This window comes from Crinia signifera, chromosome 11 (assembly GCF_055691185.1).
Source record: "Crinia signifera chromosome 11, ASM5569118v1, whole genome shotgun sequence".
NCBI lineage: Eukaryota > Metazoa > Chordata > Amphibia > Anura > Myobatrachidae > Crinia > Crinia signifera.
In genome coordinates, this window is record NC_139227.1 from 82,664,955 (window position 1) to 82,687,329 (window position 22,375).

Below are 22,375 nucleotides of genomic sequence, written 5' to 3' on the forward strand. Positions count from 1 at the left end.
TGAGGGTCTAATTCAGACTTAATCGCAGGAAGAATTTGTTCTCAAAATGGGCAAAAACATGCTGCACTGCAGGTGGGGCAGATGTAACAAGTGCAGAGAGAGCTAGATTTGGATGAGGTGTGTTTAAACTGAAATCTAAAAAACAGTGTAAACATAAAGCAGCTAGTATTTACCCTGCACAGAAATAAAATAAATCACCCAAATCTCACTCTCTCTTTTACATCTGCCCCACCTGCAGTGCAGCATGGTTTTGTCCATTTTGAGAAAAAAATCTATGTGTTTGGGTTGTTACTTATGCATATCGGGGGGGGGGGGGGGGAGGGTAGCCCGGAAACCACCCTCCTCTTGGCAAGTGCCTTAAATTATGACAACAATAGCACTGGTATATAAAATGATTATTAGAACTGCCGCCACATCATCATACCTCCCAACTTCATCAATGTCAAAATAGGAACACTCGCTTTGCGAGCGTCTAAAAAGGGGGTGTGGTGTATGTAAATGAGGGTGCACCTTATGCTAATTAGACCGCACCCCATTTCTGGCCACGAATAGATGCTGTGCGCATGTGCACAGCGTCTATTCTGTCAGATTGGGGGGGGCGGACTCCCAACTGCCCCCCCACCCACAGCGGGACACTGCCGGCCGCGGGGAGGACGCGGGAACGTCCCCAAAAACCGGGACGTTCCCGCGTTTAGCGGGACAGTTGGGAGGTATGCATCATGCAGTGTAAGGGACAGAGCAGAGCTGCTGTGCATGCCCAGTGTACTATCTTATATCACATTTCCTGTATGTTTTCTGAGCCCTCAAACATTGCACTGGATCAGAGAGCAGCTACCAGGAGGAAGAGTCAGGAGCCTTACCATGGAGATTGTGAGCTTAGAAAGTGCAGTACTAGTTCTATTATGTTTGTGTATTTATTTATGATGTTTAATCTTTTCCTGACCACTTATCATATTTTAATGCTTGAAACAGCCTATACTATAGACCAGGGCTGGGCAACACCGGCCCTCCAGATGTTAATGAACTACACATCCCAGGATGCTTTGCATTAGTTTTGCTATGTGGCCATGCTGAAACTGATGCAAGGCATGCTGGGATGTGTAGTTCATCAACATCTGGAGGGCCGGTGTTGCCCAGCCCTGCTATAGACCATTTGTACTGTTAATATTAATACTGTATTCCATACACTATCCAGTGTATAAAAAGACCAATATTCAGGGCTGTTACCGCTCCCCCAGACTCTCGTACTTAATCCAATGCGCTGCAGAGTGGGAGATTTTGGATTACATCTGGACCCCCCCTCAAAAAATCCTGCGTTTGCCACTGACACTGTCATTTATCATTACTGCCCTGACATACAATATAACTTAGCATCGTGACAAGTAGCCTCCAAAAATTTACAGTACAACATGCAGCTCCACTACTTGTTTGCATAGTAATTCTACAGCATTATTCAGAGAGATAAGCACAAGCAGCTTATCTGCCGGAATCTTCTGTTTTGTCCTGGAAGCATTGCTGATTCGTCAGGAGATTCAAGTAAGTAAATAAAACAATTACTTTAAAAGCAGATAGAAATTTTCTGTAGGAGCAGATTGTGCGGATCGTTTTCTTTAACTTTACTGAAATATCATAAACAAGCAGCCAAGCGTCATTATCCCTCTGCATCGAATCTGAAAGCCAAGGCGCGCTGGAATAAATGTGCTAGTGAGTAAGCAGACTGCTGACAAACACCCACACAGCCTGACTCAGTGACAGACTATAGGAAATGTACCTTCTGAGACACCAGAGTAACTCGTCACCGCAGTGTCACTCTTACCTGCTCCCCAGAATCGGCTCGCCGGAGGCTCCCAGTGCCGAGTAATCCATCCCATAAAAATGCAGCCCTAAAAGGATCTTCTTCCTCCATTTGGATTCAGGATCCAGAATCTGAACACAAGCTTGCACCCATGAAATGGGGGAGTTGGGACCAGGCCTGGATGGACACAAAATTGTATACATTGAGAACCCTTTGCAACAGTTTAAAATATCGCCAGACAATTTTCATTGTAGGACCGATCAGTAAATGTCGACGGGGATAAGCAATTTATTGCTCAGTGTCCCTTTTTCATCAATGACCAGAGATGGTCGCTGATGGAAAGCAGACACTGCCGGGGGAAACAGGTGATTGCCAGGGGAAGCTGCTGGCAATTGTTTAAGTACCAAATACTTATGATATTGGTGCCCCCGCAATAGCTCAATCAGTAAGGTGTCTGTCTCCAGTAGGGCAGGTCATGAGTTCTAAATAGAGGGTGTGACACTTGCAAAAATGATGGATTAGGAGGGGGAGTCAGCCACAGAAGCGATATCGGTGGCTTTCAATTTACTGAATCAAACTGGCAGGAGCCCTGTGGCAGATGACTCCATTGCCACCCAGAGTTACACCTCTGATGTGCGATTTGTAGATTTTCGTGTACAGTATTGGTTATTTTCCTCTGCAGTTTTGTTAAATGGGAACTGTATTTTTATATTTCCTATTCATACATTTTAACAAACATTAACATCCAACTGAATATTTCTTAGGGGGCATACATGCGGGGTGATTTCAGCCAGGTCCCATGCGTCGCCATCACCCGCAGGGATTGTAGCTCAGCACACATTGCAGGTGTGCAGCTATGTGTGCTCAGCTATCTGCTCAGCACTGTATCCCCCATCGCCCGGTGTGTATGGGGCTTTGGACTGTGGGTGGCCATACACTACTGCAGAGTATGGCCATCCTATCCCCTTTGTATCGCCCGGGTGGCTGGATGTATTGAATGCGACCCCACTCCCCAACGCGGTGAGGGGGGGCCGAGTTGAAAGTCGGATGTGCAGACAGGACCGAATTCCAAATGCGCTCCGATGCGCACCGGACCACGCATTGGATCGATAGCAATGTCAAACACATCCGATTTGGGTCAATTTCACCCAGTTTCTTTGCCTGATCCATTGGAATTGGGTGAAATTGGCCAAAATCACCTAAGTGTAAGTTGACTAGCAGAATGGCTAACTACTAGGGATGCCAATCCCAGGGCATTTTTTCAATCCCGGGATTCGGGATTGAAAAATGCTCAATCCCGGGATTGGCCTCCCTAATAAAAAAATAAAAATGACCCCGGCCCCCAAATCTCACTATAAATGCCACAGCCACCCCGCCTGCCTGCCTGCCCGCCAATCTTCCCCATCCCCCCTGCCCTGCACTGTCACTTACAGAGGTAGTGGTGACAGGCAGCAGCAGGACCGACCATCCATCTCTGGTGGCGGGCGGGCGATAGCAGCACAGCGGGCATGTGGCTGGGCGTCCGGGTCCCTGACAGTGTGCTGCACTGACTGGCATGGCGGTGGACAGGCTGCGCAGCGTGGCGTGATGTCAGGGGTCACGCTGCACAGAATAGGCACCATCATGCCTGTCATCACAGCACACTGCCCTGAACACAGAACCAGCCGTCCACCGTCCGGGGGTCAGCAGCAGTCAGCCGGGCAGCATCTGAGCCATTAGGTGCTCAGCGCTGCCCGGCTTTAGGCACTGGGGTACTAATCCCGGAATCCCGGGATTGAAAGCTTTCAATCCCGGGATTCAAATCCCGGTGATTTTAGGCCAAAATCCCGGGATCCTGCCGATCCCGATTCCGGGACTGGCCTCCCTACTAACTAAATCCTGCCAGCCCAGGAGCTGCGGCCAAATACAGAGCCCAGCAGGAATATTCAGGCCTGCAGTGTCTATTTGGCCGGGCGATAGCAACGCTGCTGAGCCAAGCATCCCTACCGCCAGTTGTGTACACATGGGGATCTAGTCTGATCACTTAGAACATTGCTAAAAACCGCTATGTGTGTAGGTTCCATTTTTGTCTCATAGATGCCCCAATGCTGATACAGTGTTACTAATTTTATAGTGTTGTGCCACATGCTATTAAATTGATACTTTTATGGATACAAGTGTTCCCACCATAAAAAGAAAGCAACGTCTATAAACCTGAGACTGTTGGTTAATAAAACCATTTACTGTATTTGGTGCAAACAGTGCTCCATATTTTTGTTTAGATTTGAGCAAGAGATGTGTTCTGAGCAATTTAGTGTGGGAGAGTTTCCAAAGTCTAGATCTAACATACACGCTGAGAGATTTAGTATAGGAGATTTGTGCAGAGCAAAATAAAAATGAATTTAAATAATGGATAGGTATTACAGGAGGGTGGACGTAGATCGTTTCTTAAAACACTGGCAATTTGCAGTTTCTTGCTAAGCAATCTGACTGCGATAGCGAAGTAGAAGTTAGAAATTTAGCAGAAATCTCGCCGTGTGTATGGCCCATTAGAGATATACAGTGAATTACCTCCCTCCTGAGAATTTTTCTTTTTTTGAAATATATCCTTTCTTAAAATGTGAAAATAAATGTAATACAGAACAGATTTAATAAAAAAAAAACACTTACGCTAACCCAGGTGTAATATTTAGCATTGCAAAGGCAAAAGGTGACTTCATTTGCTCTAAAGCAGGTATGTCCAACGTTGGCCCTCCAGCTGGTCTGAAACTACACATCCCAGCATGCTTTGCAATAGTTTTAGCATTCTCTAATAGCAAAACTGTGGCAAGGCATGATGGGACCTGTAGTTTCACAACAGCTGGAGGGCCAAGGTTGGACATGCCTGCTCTAAAGGAACATTCGAAATTTCGCATGATATTTAGACTTTCCCAGCTTGCATGGTTTAACAAATATATATATTTTTTTCTATACTGTTCAAGCGCTGACCTCAATCTAAACAATCAAAGAATTGATTGCCTCTTCACATCTAAGGGACTGCAACCATGACGTGGAGGAGGTGCCGTAAGGGAGCTGTCAATCGAATCACTGACGATACAGTAGGAGCAGGTGACCACATTAAGTCATTGGTGCATTTTAAGTGCGGCACACAACCTGTGAACGGAACAGTCTGCAGGAGCAGCTGCAGCCTCTGGAAAGGGTCACCACATCAAGGACCTCCGAGAGTCACTTGTGAAGAGGAGAAACCATCAACAAGATAGTGTACGACCATCTGTGCTTTTACCAAGTCCAGTCTTAAGGGCATATCAAACCTGCCCATCACATACTGGAATGCTGAAATTGTCCGCGCACCCTGCTGTGTGTTGGAATAATGAGAAGAACATGTCGTGTTCTGAGGACTCAGTAATGTGCGGGAGCTAGTGCTGGTTCCAGCCTGGACAGAATACTGGTTTTGACAAATTATATAGTTTGATCAGAGTTCAGTCTCTCACACGTGCAGCTATACCTAATGGCAGACTCCCAGCACACACAGAGGTTATAAATGTATATATAAAGGGGACAATCTCTATTAAAAAGTTAGTTTCACTTTTTTCCCTGCTCTAACATTCCGAGAGCAGACCTTGTAGTGGAGTGTAAATTGTAACATGATATTCTAATATTGAGTGAGTTTCTCAGCTCTGGCAGACAGCACTGCTATTTCGGCAAATTGCAAAACTTCTTCAATTTCCACAACGATAGTCTGGCTAAATTAAATATCACAGGGAAGTTAAATGATAAAATGAGCTGCCTGCGAGCCAGAGTTAACCCTTTAGAGTGCGCTAGAGGTACTGGTGTTTGTGTTAGGCTATATGTATGCCAGCAGATTGGAGGGACACTGTAAAAGCTCTTTAAAAGGGTATGGGCCGACTTATCAGTAAAAAGGCCGAAAGCCATTAATCCGACCACTATTGTTTGGCAGGGCAAATGTCAACACATCAAAAAGGTTGACGTGCATTGGGTACACTTTTACAGTTGTCCATGTTGACTAAACATAAAAAAACTCATGTCGACCTGTTTCATGTCAACAAATTGCCTGTGTTTTGACCATGTAGACCTTTTTTCATGTGTTGACCTTTTGCCTGTCGACCAATAGTGGTCAATCTACCTAATTACTGTTGACCCTATGGCCCATACCCACGCATGCATTGTTTTGCTGCATCTTTCACTTTATATTACGGTCATTCCTTTGAGACAAAAACACTCAACCGAAGTACCGAGGGCCTGGTTCAGGCCCAATCGGTCGTGGCTGAATTCGGCCTGGTTTCAGAGTATGCGGGTCTGCGCGTGTGCAGAGCCCCTGTGCAAACGCCTTTGGCAAATATCACAGTCGCCGAGACAATTGTGTGTGCACGAGAGGGAGAAGGGTGTTTAGGTGATGTTTATTGTTGCTGGGAAGGCAGGTGATTCGCAGCCTGATTGGGGCATGTGACTAACATCACATGACGTCAGCATCCGTCCCCTTTTCGGCCATCTCCGCCGGACATAAAAGTCAATCCACACTGACTTTTATTTGCGAACGAGGAAAAAAAACACCCTATGATTTTTCACTCGTGAAGGCGCTTGCGAGGGTATGTGTAAGCGTACGCATCTTCTTGCATACAAATGCAGGGATTCGCGTGGCCTTGTGAACAGATCTGAATTAGGCCCCTAGTACACGATTTGTGAATTAAGATCCAAATTAAGGGAAAGAGCGCACAGTGCTTCTTGCACCACATGGAGCACAAAGAATAATTGTATAGTAGAATAACTAAAGTCCATACATACTAGAGAATATCGTTAAAAATATCGCTCAGAATCCCCTTTCTGAGCGATATTTTTAACGATATTCTCTAGTCTTTCACAATATCATCCACAACAAATGGTATTCCAAAATGGCGCTGTAGTCTCCTCTCAAGAGATATGTGAATCTCAATCACCAAAGGGATGGAATTGAATCTCCCTCCTTCTGTCCAGTCGTTCTTAAAGACAACCACAACTGACCTGGGTAAAATTCCCTATGTGCCCGTAATGGTTTCTTTAAGCTTCCACAACCTCTGCATGCATGAGTGACGATGTCAAATCAGTAGATCATCAGGACCCCATAAAAAATGGACTCACCAGAATCAGGTGCCCTATGTGCACGGAAAGGTTTCTTTAGCCTCCGAACTCCCACAAGTAAACAGCTTACTCCATGGAATTCTTGCAGTATCCAAAAAATTTATTTCCATCAACAGTAAAAAGACATAAAATGAATAAAAAGTGGGAAGGAAATCCCAAGGTGTGTGGTGGTCTGGGTTACCTCCCAATCCGGATAGAAGGCCGCCCAGTTGCTGAAGATAGTAACCAGCACCTACCACAAACCTCAAAGGTATTTCTCTTCCTCCTCCAACCACCAACGCGTTTCGGGCTGTGTGAATAAGCCCTTTTTCAAGGTGTTTTCAGACACCTTGAAAAAGGGCTTATTCACACAGCCCGAAACGCGTTGGTGGTTGGAGGAGGAAGAGAAATACCTTTGAGGTTTGTGGTAGGTGCTGGTTACTATCTTCAGCAACTGGGCGGCCTTCTATCCGGATTGGGAGGTAACCCAGACCACCACACACCTTGGGATTTCCTTCCCACTTTTTATTCATTTTAGGTCTTTTTACTGTTGATGGAAATAAATTTTTTGGATACTGCAAGAATTCCATGGAGTAAGCTGTTTACTTGTGGGAGTTCGGAGGCTAAAGAAACCTTTCCGTGCACATAGGGCACCTGATTCTGGTGAGTCCATTTTTTATGGGGTCCTGATGATCTACTGATTTGACATCGTCACTCATGCATGCAGAGGTTGTGGAAGCTTAAAGAAACCATTACGGGCACATAGGGAATTTTACCCAGGTCAGTTGTGGTTGTCTTTAAGAACGACTGGACAGAAGGAGGGAGATTCAATTCCATCCCTTTGGTGATTGAGATTCACATATCTCTTGAGAGGAGACTACAGCGCCATTTTGGAATACCATTTGTTGTGGATTGTATATGTTTTTGAGGTTTGGGAATCTCAAGGTGTATCCATAGGCTGCAGTAGTCTGGGCGCAGTCACTATTTTCATATTTTTTGTCTATTCTTTCACAATATCGTCTAGTGTGTACACTCAATATCGTTAACAGGGCATGCTCCCCCCCCCCATTGTTAATGAGCCTCGCTGTCAGCTGAACATGCAGGTCAATTTGTCTATATTGCCAACAGCCTAGTGTTCAGCGGCTAAAGGGAATGTACTAAAGGGAAAATGCGGTAAAACAGGGGTTTTACCGCATTTTCCTATGTACCATTACCCATCCGCCCCGTTTCCGCATGGCAGGGTATCGCCACCCTCTGGGTCTATGGGCTTCTATCGCCGCCCGCACACCCCCCTTCCTGTCCTCCTTTGATCTCCTCCTCCCCCAGCAGGTGTCACAGCCAGCAGGACATCCGGCTGCAGGAGGGAGGAGGAGACGCAGTGGGACACTGCCAGCCGCTGGGATGTGACGGAGATCCCCACAGACCAGGCCAGGTATCGCGGGGGTCTCCGTCACCGCACCCCAATGCTAGCCGCATATGTTGGTACATATGCGGCAGCATCGCGGCGGCTGGCAGGCGAAGGGCGGCGATGTATATTAACACATCCCGCCCTGAATGATATAGTTTAGTGTGTATGCTAAATATCGTCAACACGCACCTGATCTTGTTAATTATATCATCTGCGGCCAGCATCTTATAGTTTGTATGGAGCTTGAGGTAAACTATAACAAGGACCAAACTTATATACCGTGAAAGCAATACACTTTATTATTACTTCTAATACCCTGCATTATTCTGGTGAAACAGCAATAGCAGCACCAGTACCATTTCCAATTGTAATTTAATATAATGTGCTAATAAATATGCACATGCTTAATAGCCTGTCCCATCTGTAGGCAGATTGCATTCTGTGCCACAGGTGGATACTGACAAAATACCCATTACAGCAAATGTGCTCTCTCCTTTCCCTAGCACAGAAGACATGGCACACGTAAAGGCAGCTTCTACACCTACTTTTCTTGACAAGATCGCTCTTTGTTGCAGTAATGAATACATGCGGTGCTGCAGAGCTTTTTTATAGAACTGAAATGGAATTGCTCAGCCACTTACTTTTTTGAATTTGAACATATTGCTGATTTTTAATCTGGGACAGGATGAAGACACTACAATTCATTCCCGAGTTCTGATACTGAAATTACCTCCACTCTCTACTTCTCCCTGCTTAGTGTACAGTAGTATTCTGCTATGTATGATCAGGCCCAGCGATAGAGGGAGTCAAGGGGGACAAGTGTGATGGGCCTCTGCGATCTGAAGGGCCCCTGAACCCTGGTCCCACCGCTTGCATGTACTAGCTGTGATAGTCAGTGGTCCCAGCGGCCCGTCTACTGTGTGCCATCCGCCATGGTGGTCTGACTGTGTCCTGTCTGTGTAAGCCAGGCCCGCGACTGCTCAGAGACTGAGTCGGCTGTCTCCTATCTGCCCTGCGCATGGCCCCGGCCATACCCGCTGGCCCTTGCGGCCTCTCCGGCTCCTGCGCGGCACCCCAGGTCATCTGTCCCACGCTCTGTGACTGCCTGCCCTGCCTGCTCAATGGTTATTTCTGCAAGTGCCCCAACAGTCAGGCAGCAGCCTACAGGACGGACAGCGAAAGGGAGACGTCTCTGACTGAAAGCAGGGCCCTGGAGCCGCAAAACTTTAGGTGAGGTCCGGGAGCTGAGCTTTGCACTGAGTGACCGTGTAATCTTTATTGTCATAGTATACTAATTAGTGTATCATGCTCTTAATTGTTTTTAAGAAGCTCCAAAGGCAATATTTATTGGTACATGCAGAAGAGTGTTGTGTGGGTTTGGAATGAGGTGTACAGTGTACATGGCCCCAAGATTTCCATTGCTGGCCCTGTGTTATGTAGAGATACAGTAGCCATTTTTGGGCTGATATAATTCACAAGGAGCCAATCAATTTGCTAGGAACCACTGACATCTCAGAGGCATGACACATTTCTGAATTGCTTCTGTAACTGGTTCCAATAGAATCACTAGACCGACTGTTTGTTCTGTTTACCCTTACTCTGTAATGTTCAAATGTTCCCTTTTTGCCTCATAACTTACCTTTGCGGATTTGAATAATCGTAAGTCATGAGACTAAAGCTGTCTACATAAGGCGCCAACATGTCAAACTCCTTTTTCCCAAACATGCCCAACTGGTCAGTTCTGGAAGAAAAAGACAGAGCAACATAGTTCAAAGGTCAAGTAACAAGCTATCCGTAACATTAACTATAGGGGATTAACAGGCAGCCAATGCTACAAAATCTACCATAAAAAAGAGACAAATTACCATCAAAATATTTATATAATATTTGAAATACAGCAATAGCTAATCGATAACTATGCAGCCTCATACACACTAGGCGATATTGTTACCAATATCGATCAGATAGTGGCTTCTTAGCGATATTGTTCACAACGCTGTCTAATGTGTACACTCGATATTGTGAAGCTCCAGCACGTGTTAACGATGGTTTATGTCTTCCAAACACGCAGGCGAATTTGACAATATAGTCAAGCAACCTGCATGCTTAGCAGGTCCTGGTGATGTCACTGAAGCTACTGTGTATATGGGCACTGACAAGGGGTGTTCTGTAAAGCAGCTACCAATGGGACTGAGTGGGTCCCAAAAAAAACGGAGAAAAAACAGAGAAAAAATGATGTCACTGAATGATATCGGCAGCTGATATCTTTCAGTGTGTACGGACAACATCATTGTTAACTATATCAGCCGCAGCCACTGCCAACTAGTGTGTATGGGGCTTACCTCAATGACAATATTGTAGGGACAACAGATATCTCTGGTTCTTACACTTAAAGTATAGGTTTATTACGATAGTGTACTCTCTCTAAAAATCTTGTTTCTAATACTACGTTTGTTTCCCCCTGCCCGGCGCTGACGGAGGGGGGGGGGTTTGCATAGCGGAGCGCTATGCAAAGCCGTCCTGAAAGCCGCTCATCTGCTGGTATAACCAGCAGATGAACGGCTTTCCCGGCGATGTTGCGGGAGCGCGCAGCAGCGCTCACCACCGGGCCATACACACTGGGCGGCTTTGAGCTGGAAGCCTCTCAAACCTGCTGTTTTGAGCGACTTTCAGCTCAAAGTCGCACAGTGTGTATGGGCCTATACAGTAAATTGTATAACGTGTATGTGAGTAATGCAACACTGTATTTTGAAGGGAGTAAATAAAGGGAAACAAAGGAATAGAATACACAAAACAACACAACCATAGACATAATTACAGTGTGTGACATTTAATCAGCTGGGAATTAGATTTGGATATTTATTCACTATTTCCTTATAGTTTTGCTAATAGTTCTATAAATGACACCGGGTTATATATTTAAAAAGCAGAAGAAAGGAGGGCGCTGAATAATGCAAATCTACAACAATTTGAAGGAATAGTTTTAAGTTGCCAAAACTCTGATCTCAAACAGGATATAATTGGCTTTGTCTGCACTTCTTTAAAGTTGAAATCTGTGAGCCAGGGCACTGTGGGAAAGAACAAGCCTCAGGAAACACACAGTTTTGTAGAAATTGATTTTAATTACTCACAAGGGCACACAAATAAAGAATAATTAGTGTGAGCATTAGGTTTTATGGTAGGCTGTATTATTTTGTAGATTGAGGACCTCTCTGCTGTTGGTAGTCTATCAGTAGACCTTGGGGAACGCAAAGTTCTTATATCATAAACTATTATAACACAGGAATCAGCCTCCCCAGCAGAGAATGCGGCGTCATAAAATAAGAAAGGCTGGATACCGCATAGAACTCACGGTAAATATTACCATTAAGCCGACAGCCACAAAATGCACATATTTGCATTTCACATAAAAGAGAAATTCATCACACAGACAAGCAAGTGAAACAAAAGCCACATTATTTTTTGTGCTTACGTACACATCCCGTTGCATGCTGGCAGTGGTATTCGTGCGGCGCTGTTAATATCACGGCAGAGGCAATACCGGCAGTCAACTAGCGCCTGGAAGACCGTCCAGAACATTAAATAACTTTTTGGGAATTTGCTGTCTTACCAAATTAACAGTTAGAGGACAAGCAGTTGAACAGAAGACCATCATAGGAGACCAGATACGGTTAGCCAGATTGATCGAGAAGATGGTAAAGCTTATTTGAAAGAATATAACTAACAGCCAACTGATCTGAAGCAGAATTTTTCTCTTAGGAAATAGCAACACACTCTCATAGAGAAAGTAGTATTCAGATAACGCAATGCTGTCATAACCGCCGCCTTATCAATTTCTCAGCGTCACTGACAAGATGCAATCAGCGGTTCCCGAACGCTACGTCTAGAGTATTGTCCACTATCACTCTAAACAAGAGCAGCCCGCCTTTTTTCATACAACATAACTTTTTCAAGTCTCTTAATTGCTAAATTAACTTTTCTTTTTTTTTTTTTTTTTTAACAATATGTTTATTGAATTTTCCAGAAAAAAGTAAGTCAGGGGGGGATACAGAAAAAGAAAAGGGGGGGGGGGGGGGATACAATAGGCATACAATGTACATAACACATATAGAAACCAGGAGGGTGTATGTTTAGAGTTCAAGTATTTTGCTCAAGATAGACATAGTAGTAAGGCTATATCATAGTATTAATCATAATAACATACTAACATAGTAAGCTAGGAGATATCAAGGACATAATACATTGCTTATTTCGTCAAACTAAATTCTAACGTTAGCGGCCTCGGCCGGGCATCAATCACTCAGAGCATGGGGAGTTTAGAAGATTAATATCTGCCGTTGTATTATTTTTTGTTGTACAACCTGCAACCTCTCTATGTGTAGCCCACCCCAGCCATTTCATGTGTATAGAGTTAATAGAGGAGGAGTACTGGACATCCGCAGTCTCAAAGGTGTAGTGTTTCTGAATTTTTTCACATATCATTTCAAGACTGGGGATTCCCGCAGACCTCCATAGTTGGGCGATTGCTGCTTTGGTAGCAATTAAAATGTGCCCCAGAACATAGGATTCACTTTTGGACAGGTAGCCCCCATAGAGATGAAGTAGAGCCGTTTCTGGGTTAGGCTCAATCTGCACACCGATTACTTTACTGATCATGTGGAACACTGACTCCCAGAGAGGTCTCAAGATGGGGCACTCCCAGAATATGTGGAAAATAGTACCTGTTTCCCCGCAGTTCCTCCAACATAATTTCGAAACACTGGGCCAAATTTTATGTTGGCGGTCGGGGGTATAATATGCCCTATGTATAAGTTTGAAAAACATCTCAGAGTGGTTGATGCACCTGGATATCCTAAAACACGACTTATATACCAGATCCCATTCCTCCTCTTGCCAAGTTCTCTGGAAGTCCCTCTCCCATAGAGCCTGCGATTTGAGTTTAGGCGTGTTTTTCTGGGTAATCAAGTAGTCGTACCACCTAGATATCCCTCCTTTGTGGTTGGGGCCACATAGTAACTTGTGGATATGTGCAGCAATATGTGGGGACAAGTGTGAGGCGGGGAAGGAACTAGCCAACCAATGTCTCAGCTGTAAGTATTTAAAGAAATCACACCTAGGTATATTGTAAGTTTCTTGTAGGTAGGAGAAAGGGACTAGATGTTCCTCTCTATACAAATCACCCACAGTAGTCAGGCCACTGGAAATCCAATTTACCAGCCTCAAGTTTGGTATTAGGGACATCACTGAACGTAAGGACATAGGGGGGGCAGGTAGGGTAATGTCAGTGCTGCTCGACATACTCTCGTGCCAGGCCTTCACTGTGGCCTTTACCGCTGTGTTTTTTATAGCCAGCGAGCGGAAGGAACTGGGTGGCATCCATAGGAGATCAGCTGGGCTACATGACGTGATTTCCGCCCTTTCCATGCAGACCCAGGGTTTTGAGGAGTTCAGTGTGAACCCGTCACCTGCCTGAGTCAAAAGGCACGCTTGGTGGTAATGTTCAATATCCGGGAAGGCAACCCCCCCGGCTAGTTTAGAGCGTGTTAATATGTTTTTGGCTACTTTAGGTTTTAGGCCTTTCCATATGTATTTAGAAAGGGACCTATTAATCTTATTATACATAGGCTTGGGGAGTAATCTCGGGATTGCCCTGAATAGGTACAAAAGTTTCGGGAGGAGCACCATTTTTACTGCGGCAATTCGGCCCATCCAGGAGACTTCATGCATCATCCAATCTCTAGTTAGGCTCTCAAAAGCCTTTAAGAGGGGGCCGTAATTGCAGTCTAATATGTCCACCTCACTGGCCAGATGGATCCCGAGGTATTTCAGGGATCTCGTCTGCCATGCGTACCTGTACTCGTCTTTTAGTCTGGCCAGTATGTCGGGAGACGTAAAAAAGGGGAGGACTTCCGTCTTACTAGTGTTCAGCTTGTAATAGGAGATGGCCGAGAATTGTGACAAGATATCATGTAGGGCAGGAAGGGAGGTTGTTGGATTCGAAATACATAGCAGAATATCATCTGCGAATAGGCAAATCTTGTGGGGCAAACCATTTATCACTGGTCCGGTTATTGAGGCTGATTCTCTAATTCTCGCTGCCAGAGGCTCAATCGCCAAAGCGAAGATGAGAGGGGAAAGGGGGCACCCCTGTCTGGTGCCATTAGTAATGGGGAAGCTTGATGAGAGACAACCGTTTGTAAATACATTTGCTGAAGGGGATGAATATAAGGCCAGAATGGAATCCAGAATTCTACCCGTGAATCCGAAGTGAAGCAAGACGGCTCTTAGGTAGCCCCAGTGTAGTCTATCAAAGGCCTTTTCAGCGTCCAAGGACATAAGGAGTAGTGAGTTCTTCATCTCGGAGCAGTGCTCAATCACATTAAACATTCTACGTGTGTTGTCTGGGGCTTGTCTACCATATACAAATCCCACCTGGTCAGGACCAATGAGGTCTGGCAATAAGGGGCATATTCTATTGGCCACTATCTTGGCGTATAATTTTATGTCAGTATTTAGTAGAGCAATGGGTCTATAATTCTGCACCATGGAGGGGGATTTACCCGGTTTGGGGATAGTTATAATCTGTGCTGCTAGCATTTCCTTAGGAAAAGAATTTAGATCGGATGCTTCGTTAAAGACTGCTACGAGGATCGGGGCTAAGTCTGCTTTAAAGGCTTTATAGAAATTTGCAGGGTAACCATCTGGGCCTGGGGCTTTATCTCGGGGCATGGAGTCAATTGCCGATAAAACTTCCTCTAGTGACCAGGGCCTATTGAGTGATAGACATGTCTCAGGGGTCAATCTGGGCAGCTTCAAATCTCTAAGGAATTTTTCAATAGAGTCCGCTTTTGGTTGGGGCGTGGAGGGGTCTTTCTCGAGATTGTACAGATTAGAGTAGTATGAGGCAAACGCGCTAGCTATCTCTAGCGGGTCGGTGACTTTCTGCCCTTTATCTGTGATTATATTATGGATTTTTCCTTTCGCTCTTCTACCCCTCAATTTACGCGCCAATAGTCGGCCCGCTCTGTTCCCTAGAACGTAGTATTGTTGGTTTAGTCTCTTAATGTTGTTCTGGACCTCCGCTAAGGAGAATTGGTTTAATTTCTCACGCGCATTCTTCAGAGTTTTAAACAGACTCTTGTCTGAGGGGTTAGATTTATGAAGGGCCTCTAATCTTATTACATCTGCTTCGGCCTCCTCTGCTTTTTTCCTATATTCCCTTTTTAGTTTCGCAGCCACCTGGATTGCAGTTCCTCTTACTACTGATTTAAGAGCACACCAGTGGTTAAATATCGATGTGTCTGATGGGGAATTTACACTCAGGTAATTCTGGATTGAGCTACTAATTGATTGGAGTGCTATTGGGTTATAAAGAGACTGTTTGCCTAGTCGCCACTGCCCGGGTTGGGTGCTTCTCTTAGTGATGTCCCAAGAGATGAAAAGGGGAGAATGATCCGACCACGTTAAAGGGAGGATATCCACTTTCCTAAATGATGGTAAAGACCATCTGTCTGAGATCGCTAGATCTATTCGGGAGTATGTACAGTGCACATGCGAGTAGTAGGTATAGTCTTTTACTGATGGGTGTTTGATCCGCCAAATGTCGTAGAGATCATATTCTGCTAGTAATGATCTAAGGTTCCCTTTAGGCTCCTCTCTGGGGGGGGAGTTAATCGCTACAACTGGTTTCCTAGTTCTATCTACCGCAGGGTCTAGAACCATGTTGAAATCACCTAGCATCAGCAGAGCCCCTTTGGCATGCTTCTGAATAACCTCCAGTAATTTACGGCAGAATGCCAACTGTTTGGTGTTGGGGGCATAACAAGTGACCAGTGTAACTTCTACATTCTCTAGCATACCGACTAGGATTAAATAGCGACCCTCTGGGTCAGGCACTTGTTTCGTCAGGGCGAATGAGCAGTTTTGTGAAATGAGAATGGCAACCCCAGCTTTTTTAACAGGGCCATTCGCCATATAGCAGTGTGGGAATCTTGTATTGGTAAAGAGAGGTGGTGCCGCCTTTTTAAAGTGGGTTTCCTGCACTGCCACCACTTGTGCCTTTAGTTTGGAAAAGTATTTTAAGGCTACCTTTCTTTTGTGAGGGGAGTTTAGTCCCTTCACGTTCATAGAAATAATGTTAACCATATTCAATGTACATTTGAGGGGGTAGCGTGAGTAGAGAGCAATATTTATATTGAGTGGTCACATACACCTGGTTTCTAGAATGTTGACAAAGTAGAGTTGGGGGGGTAATGAACAAGGAAAATAAAAACAACAAGGAAAAAAAGTATGGGGAAACTGAATTGCCCCCTCTTGGGGGCACAATGAGGTGCCATACCATGGCAAACCTCGCGGGGGGTGTGGTCAGGGATATAGACCCACCTCCCCCCACCCATAGCATTCGACAGATGCCTGCCTGTAAGTCTTCCGATGCTTCCTTACGTTTAATACAGAAACACCTGCCCCTTATGTGAATTATAGGGGAGGGAACTCGCATAGGGAACCTTAAGTCTAAACTAAACTAAATGTTTCCTGTCGTGTAGTAGACACTAAAGAATGAGTACACCTAGGAAGGCAGGAGAACTGCGTCAAAGGGGTATACACTTAACAAACCGCTCGATTGAGACAGACCTGTAACAAATAACAAATAAGGCATTGAAGATTACGGCAGACATGGTAAAACGGTACTGTGGTAATATATATGGATATTGCTGTGAAAGGATATTTAACTCTCTGATCCGACCACGGCCCAGTCCCGCTGAAGGCCGCGCTCAGGAGAGGCTGATGCAGAAGAAGATCCAGCAATGTTCCATCTAGAGAGGAGTTGCATACCGTCCTCCAAGGTGGAAATAGCTAACGTGGAGCCATCCCGGGTAATCAGTAGTTTAGTAGGGAAGCCCCATCTGTACTGGATGCCTTCCTTACGCAAGATAGACGTAATCGGGAAGAAGGAGCGTCTCTTGGAAAGAGTGTATTGGGACAAGTCCCCGTACACTTGTATGGGGCCCAGGACTGTGTGGTTGGTCTCCGAGGGTCTGGCAGCTTTCAAAATTGCCTCCTTAATATGGAAATAGTGTAAGCGCATTAGCACATCTCTCGAAGCACCTTCCGGTGCATTCTTGGACTTAGGGAGTCTATGTATTCGGTCGATCAGGAGGTCTGCTGCGTTTGTGGAAGGGAGGAGTTTTTTGAATAAATCAACTGCGTAGTCGTTTAGGCTGGAGTTTGAGATATTCTCAGGTACTCCTCGGAGTTTAATATTTTGTCGTCTCGATCTATCTTCCAAGTCCGCCACTTTGTCTCTCAGGGTCACCAACTCAGCTTTCAGAGAATCATGGCTAGAGATCAAGTCATTGTGAGAGCCCACCACTTCACCCATTTTGTTCTCTAGATGGTCTGTCCGTCCCCCTAAATCATCTATCGACTGTTGGAAGGATTGGAGAGTGGAGCGAAATTCCGCTGCTACCTCCGATTTAAACTGCTGTAGTAGGAGTTTCATTGACCCCACTGTGAGCGCATCGGAATCGCCCAGTGCGTCCGGTATGGGGGCCCCTCGAGCCACATTATGTGGACCCGAGGTGGGCGAAGGGGCTAGGGTGGCGGAGCCCATTGCTAGTAGATCGCCTGGTTTTGGTTTAGAAGCTTGAGGTGAAGGCTTAAAGAAGGCCACTTGGGGTGTCAATTTATCAGCTTTGGGCCTTTTAGGTGCCATTGTAAGGTTGTAGAGAACCCGTAGTACGGGGAAGTGCTTGTATGGGATGGCTCCTCTTGTACCGAATGTGCTACTTCATCTCAGTGAAGATGCCAGGTGGGGGGAGAAATTAGGGCTGGTTAGGTGTGCATGAGGGGGCGCTTGGGGGAGCTGCAGGGATCAGTAGTCAGGCTGAGTTCCTGGACAGTGCCTCAGTAATCTGGTGCAATAGAACAGTGCAGGTTAGATTAACTGTCCCTATTAGCAGTGGGGGGAGGGAGCAGTTGGGGTCCCAGGAGCACTTAAGGGCTATGCAGTAAAGTCAGCCAGTCAAAGAGTTGCAATGAATCAGCCCCCCTGTCATATGTGTGACTTGCAGTCTGGGGTGAGCTGTGGGAAGGCACACAGTGCCACTTACTTTCTCCCTCTTAGATGCTGGGTGTGCAAACCCAGGGGGACACAGCAGCCAGGTGTGGAGAAGCTGCAGCTCCGGAGCTCCGTTTTAAAGATGGCCGCCGCTTCCTTGCAGCCGTCGTGGGAGGCTCTTTTATGTCTCCCCCGGAGGGTCCCGGAGTGGCAGCCAGGCAGCCTCAGGTCCCCAGGCACCCAGCGGGGTTCTGGCCGCGTCTGTGAGCGTCGCCGCCGCCTTCAGGCGATTCGCGGCGGCGGTGTCCTCCTCTGGAGCAGCGCCGCGGGTCGCCGCGGAAATCCAGGCCCCGGCTTCACCTGCCGTGTAGGCCGCAACTCGCGCGGACACCCGAGCGGTCCGCCGGCGCTGCAGCTCGGTCACCCAGAAGGGGGGGAGAGAGCTATGGGTTGTAGGGTCCGCTGGGGTGCAAATTTGGGGCTCCAGGCACTAATTTATTTCTCTAAGGCTGGAGAGCCTAGGCGACCCACGTCCGTGCAGCTTGGTAGCTAGGCCACGCCCCCCAACTTTTCTTTTTTATCTCCAGTTTCAGAGAAGCTGCGAGGGACCTCAGGGTAGTTCTCTGCCTCTGATTAAGTCAGTAATGTCCTTTTTGATACTGAAAGCAGCACAAATCGGCAAAGCTGACAAGGCAGGAAGAACCTGCCAGCATCTCTATGGAGAACAGAGAGGAGTGTTGCGTTATTACTGCTTCCAAGTCAATATTCCATAAAGAAAGCGCTCTCTCCGAATTAAAATCTCAGAGGTTTAATGAACACCGTGGTCACACTGCTTGACTACAGACGAAAATCCACTCAGACAAAGGAGCAAATACACAAATCGATGAATAGCTGTAATTAAACAGTGGAACCCAGCATGCAAATGCATGCTGGATATTTTCCTTACGATATAAACTAAACAGTCAGATAAAACTTTTTGTTATTAATGAAGTAATTTATTTATAGAGTGCCATTTATTTATACCGTGCACACATGGTACACAGGATATTAAAACAGTCACATCAGACCCTGACCCAGTGGAGCTTACAATCTATAGTCCTGATTCGGATATGTGGGGTATTAAACAGAGGCACGGAAGCATCTGTGCAGTATCATCCAACCATAGGCGTGCGCAGCACATTTTATTAGGGGGTGCACCACCTATTGTGCATCTCTAACAACACCCATTGGGTGCATCTAACTCCACCAATCAGGCGTGTCTACCATCATCTATTGGCTCTCACTACAATATAAAAGTCTCTCAGCCACAACATAATCTCCTGCCTATTTCCATCAGTTTTTAATCTTTTTATTAATCTCTGTAACAGTTCATGCAAATAAAGTCAAAAACATATATGGATGACGCAGGTATGTAGTGATATGACAATGGTCTAGTACAATTAACAATGCAAAACACACATAATTGAATGATGGGCGCTTCTTTTAATATGGTAAAAGGTATTGCTGGTTGCTAGCGGCAGAGAGGTGTTTATAAGAAGGGGGGCACAGCATTAGGGGGTGCCTGTGCACCCCTAACACTCTATGTGCGCTCTCCTATGCATCCAACTAATACGGTAATGCAGCAGGAGGCACCAACAGGACGCCAATGTGTGAAAATGTGCTAATGCTTGCTAGAGGCATCATAAAGAATAAGCAGCACAGTTCCACGTGCTGAGTCCAGTGACACAGCACTGGCTTACCCATACCACTCAACATTGAAGTGGAGGGAAGAGGGATGCTTCGCATGCGACTGAAATTTTTTGGGGGGTGACCTTGCAGCAAAAGGGTGTGGCCTATAACCACGAGGTCACGCCCCCATTTTCAACACTGTGGGGGCATGGCTAGTGGCTCTGGGAGCTGCTGGCTATGTCCCCAGCCTGACAGGCTGAAGGAATAGATGCTATGCACATACGCACAGCATTTTCTGCTGTGGGACACTGGTGGCTCCAGGCGGGACACTGCCGGCTCCGGGCGGGATGTGGAAACCCACAAAAAAAAACAGGACGTTCCCACGAAAGCGGGACAGTTGGGAGGTATAGCTTAATATCGCAACCATCAATAGTGACGGGACGGCCATCTGATCAAGCCTAAGTCAACTCATAATGGCTGCTGAAAAATTGGTAATTATAATTCAGAAGTAGGCGCTTTCCTCACGGATTTTCTATACGAATATAGGAATTATGGAAAGAATAAAGTTATACTCTCCTTAAAGATGACCTTCAGATCTCTTCTCCTCCTGATGTTGGTTCCCTCGGATCCTCCAACGTGAATATAAAAGGAAGGATACAAGGGAAACCAATGTGTGAATCTGTATCAACAATTAAACATCAATTTTCCATTCACTTTTTGGTCTCTAAATGCTCATAGACCATCTGCGTACTTTAGGTCTCTTCCTCAGGCTCCTGACTAGTGTCCTGTCCCTTTGCCATTTTTATACCTATCTAGGGGTGAACCTCCTGGTTTCGGACTTCCGTGACCGGAAGTCAATCTCCGTATCGTATCTAAAAACATCCCATCCCTAGTAAGGAGCCTGAGGAAGAGACCTAAAGTCTCGAAACATGTTGTTCCTGAACTAGTGCTTCAATTTCCAGAGAATCAGGTAAGTGTAAGACTAGAAGTCCACACAGGCTCCAGGTCCGGACCCTTGGAAACCTGAGTGTTGACTCTAGAATTGACACTGCCTGTATCCTGGATCTTTTACTTCATTTATTTTATTGTATTTGCGAATAAAGAGTTTTTCCCATAAAACATTGGAAGAGATACCTTGATATATTTTGAACCATCCAGCACACCGTGAGTACGGGTACGCCCTCTTACCCTCAAAAAAGAAACCTTTATAAGTGTATTACATATCCTCTCGAGTGAGTCTGGGTACGCAGATGGTCTATGAGCATTTAGAGACCAGAAAGTGAATGGAGAATTGATGTTTAATTGTTGATACAGATTCACACATTGGTTTCCCTTGTATCCTTCCTTTTATATTCACGTTGGAGGATCCGAGGGATCCAACATCAGGAGGAGAAGAGATCTGAAGGTCATCTTTAAGGAGAGTATAACTTCATCCTTTCCATAATTCCTATATTCGTATAGAAAATCCGTGAGGAAAGCGCCTACTTCTGAATTATAATTAACAATTTTTCTGTCGAATTCAATAGGGATAAGGGATATATCCCATTAATTCAGAACAGGCGAATTCCTATCATATTGGGGCTGATAGATTCTCCAAACACCATTTTTACCCAATTTCATAATGGCTGCTACCTTACTGCTTGTGAGGCCAGTAAATCTGCAGTCAAAGATGCAGATGCTGGACTCACCACTCTCAGAAAACATGGCCAACATGTCCCAAGTTTTTGGAGACACAAGCAGCTATGGGGAACTGCAAGTAATCTTGTAGGAGGAGACCGAAACATGCACAGTGTAGGAGCTGTGCATGTGCAGATCTCTAATCTTCGTATGATGTATGTAAACAACTGGGGTTTACAATCTATGAATCCGTTCCATAGTAATAAAATTATTTAAAGACACAAAAGTGACTACTACAAAACCACAGCCCAAGTCAAAAGTGAGACTAGTGGGGGTATTCAATCTTGATTCTGATTGTCAGACCGTTTACTAATTATCCGGGCCCAGGATTACTGGAGGGGCCCGGCGGGGGCCCTGGTGTGACCCCACTTCACACCTTCCCCCTCCGTTCCTCCCAGGCAGAAGCAGCACCACACACCTACAGCATGTGCTGTGCTGACAGTAGGCTCAGCATGAGCGTCTCACTGACAGTGTGAGAGCTCATGCTGAGCTGCTGTCAGCACAGCACATGCTGTAGGTGTGTGCTGTTGCTGAGGTGTGTGAGCGTGTGTGTGTGGGCAATAACACTCCCCCCCCCCCCTCCCCTCAACTTTAGGGGGTTTTTTTCACCCACCTCAAACATTTTGGGTGTGTGGCGTAATCACGGAATGTGGCCACGCCCCCGTGATAAGGCCAC

At 45.8% G+C, this 22,375-nt stretch overlaps 1 protein-coding gene across 1 annotated transcript in view; it reads right to left on the bottom strand.

The window, feature by feature from the left end:
- CHID1 (chitinase domain containing 1) overlaps positions 1–22,375 on the bottom strand; it is a 424,884-nt gene that overhangs the window by 172,240 nt on the left and 230,269 nt on the right. The window contains exons 9-10 of the mRNA XM_083165482.1: positions 9,937–10,038; positions 1,817–1,972 (exon numbers count right to left, since the gene is read on the bottom strand). Coding sequence (XP_083021608.1) covers positions 1,817–1,972; positions 9,937–10,038 — 258 coding nt within the window. The remainder of the gene's footprint in view (positions 1–1,816; positions 1,973–9,936; positions 10,039–22,375) is intronic.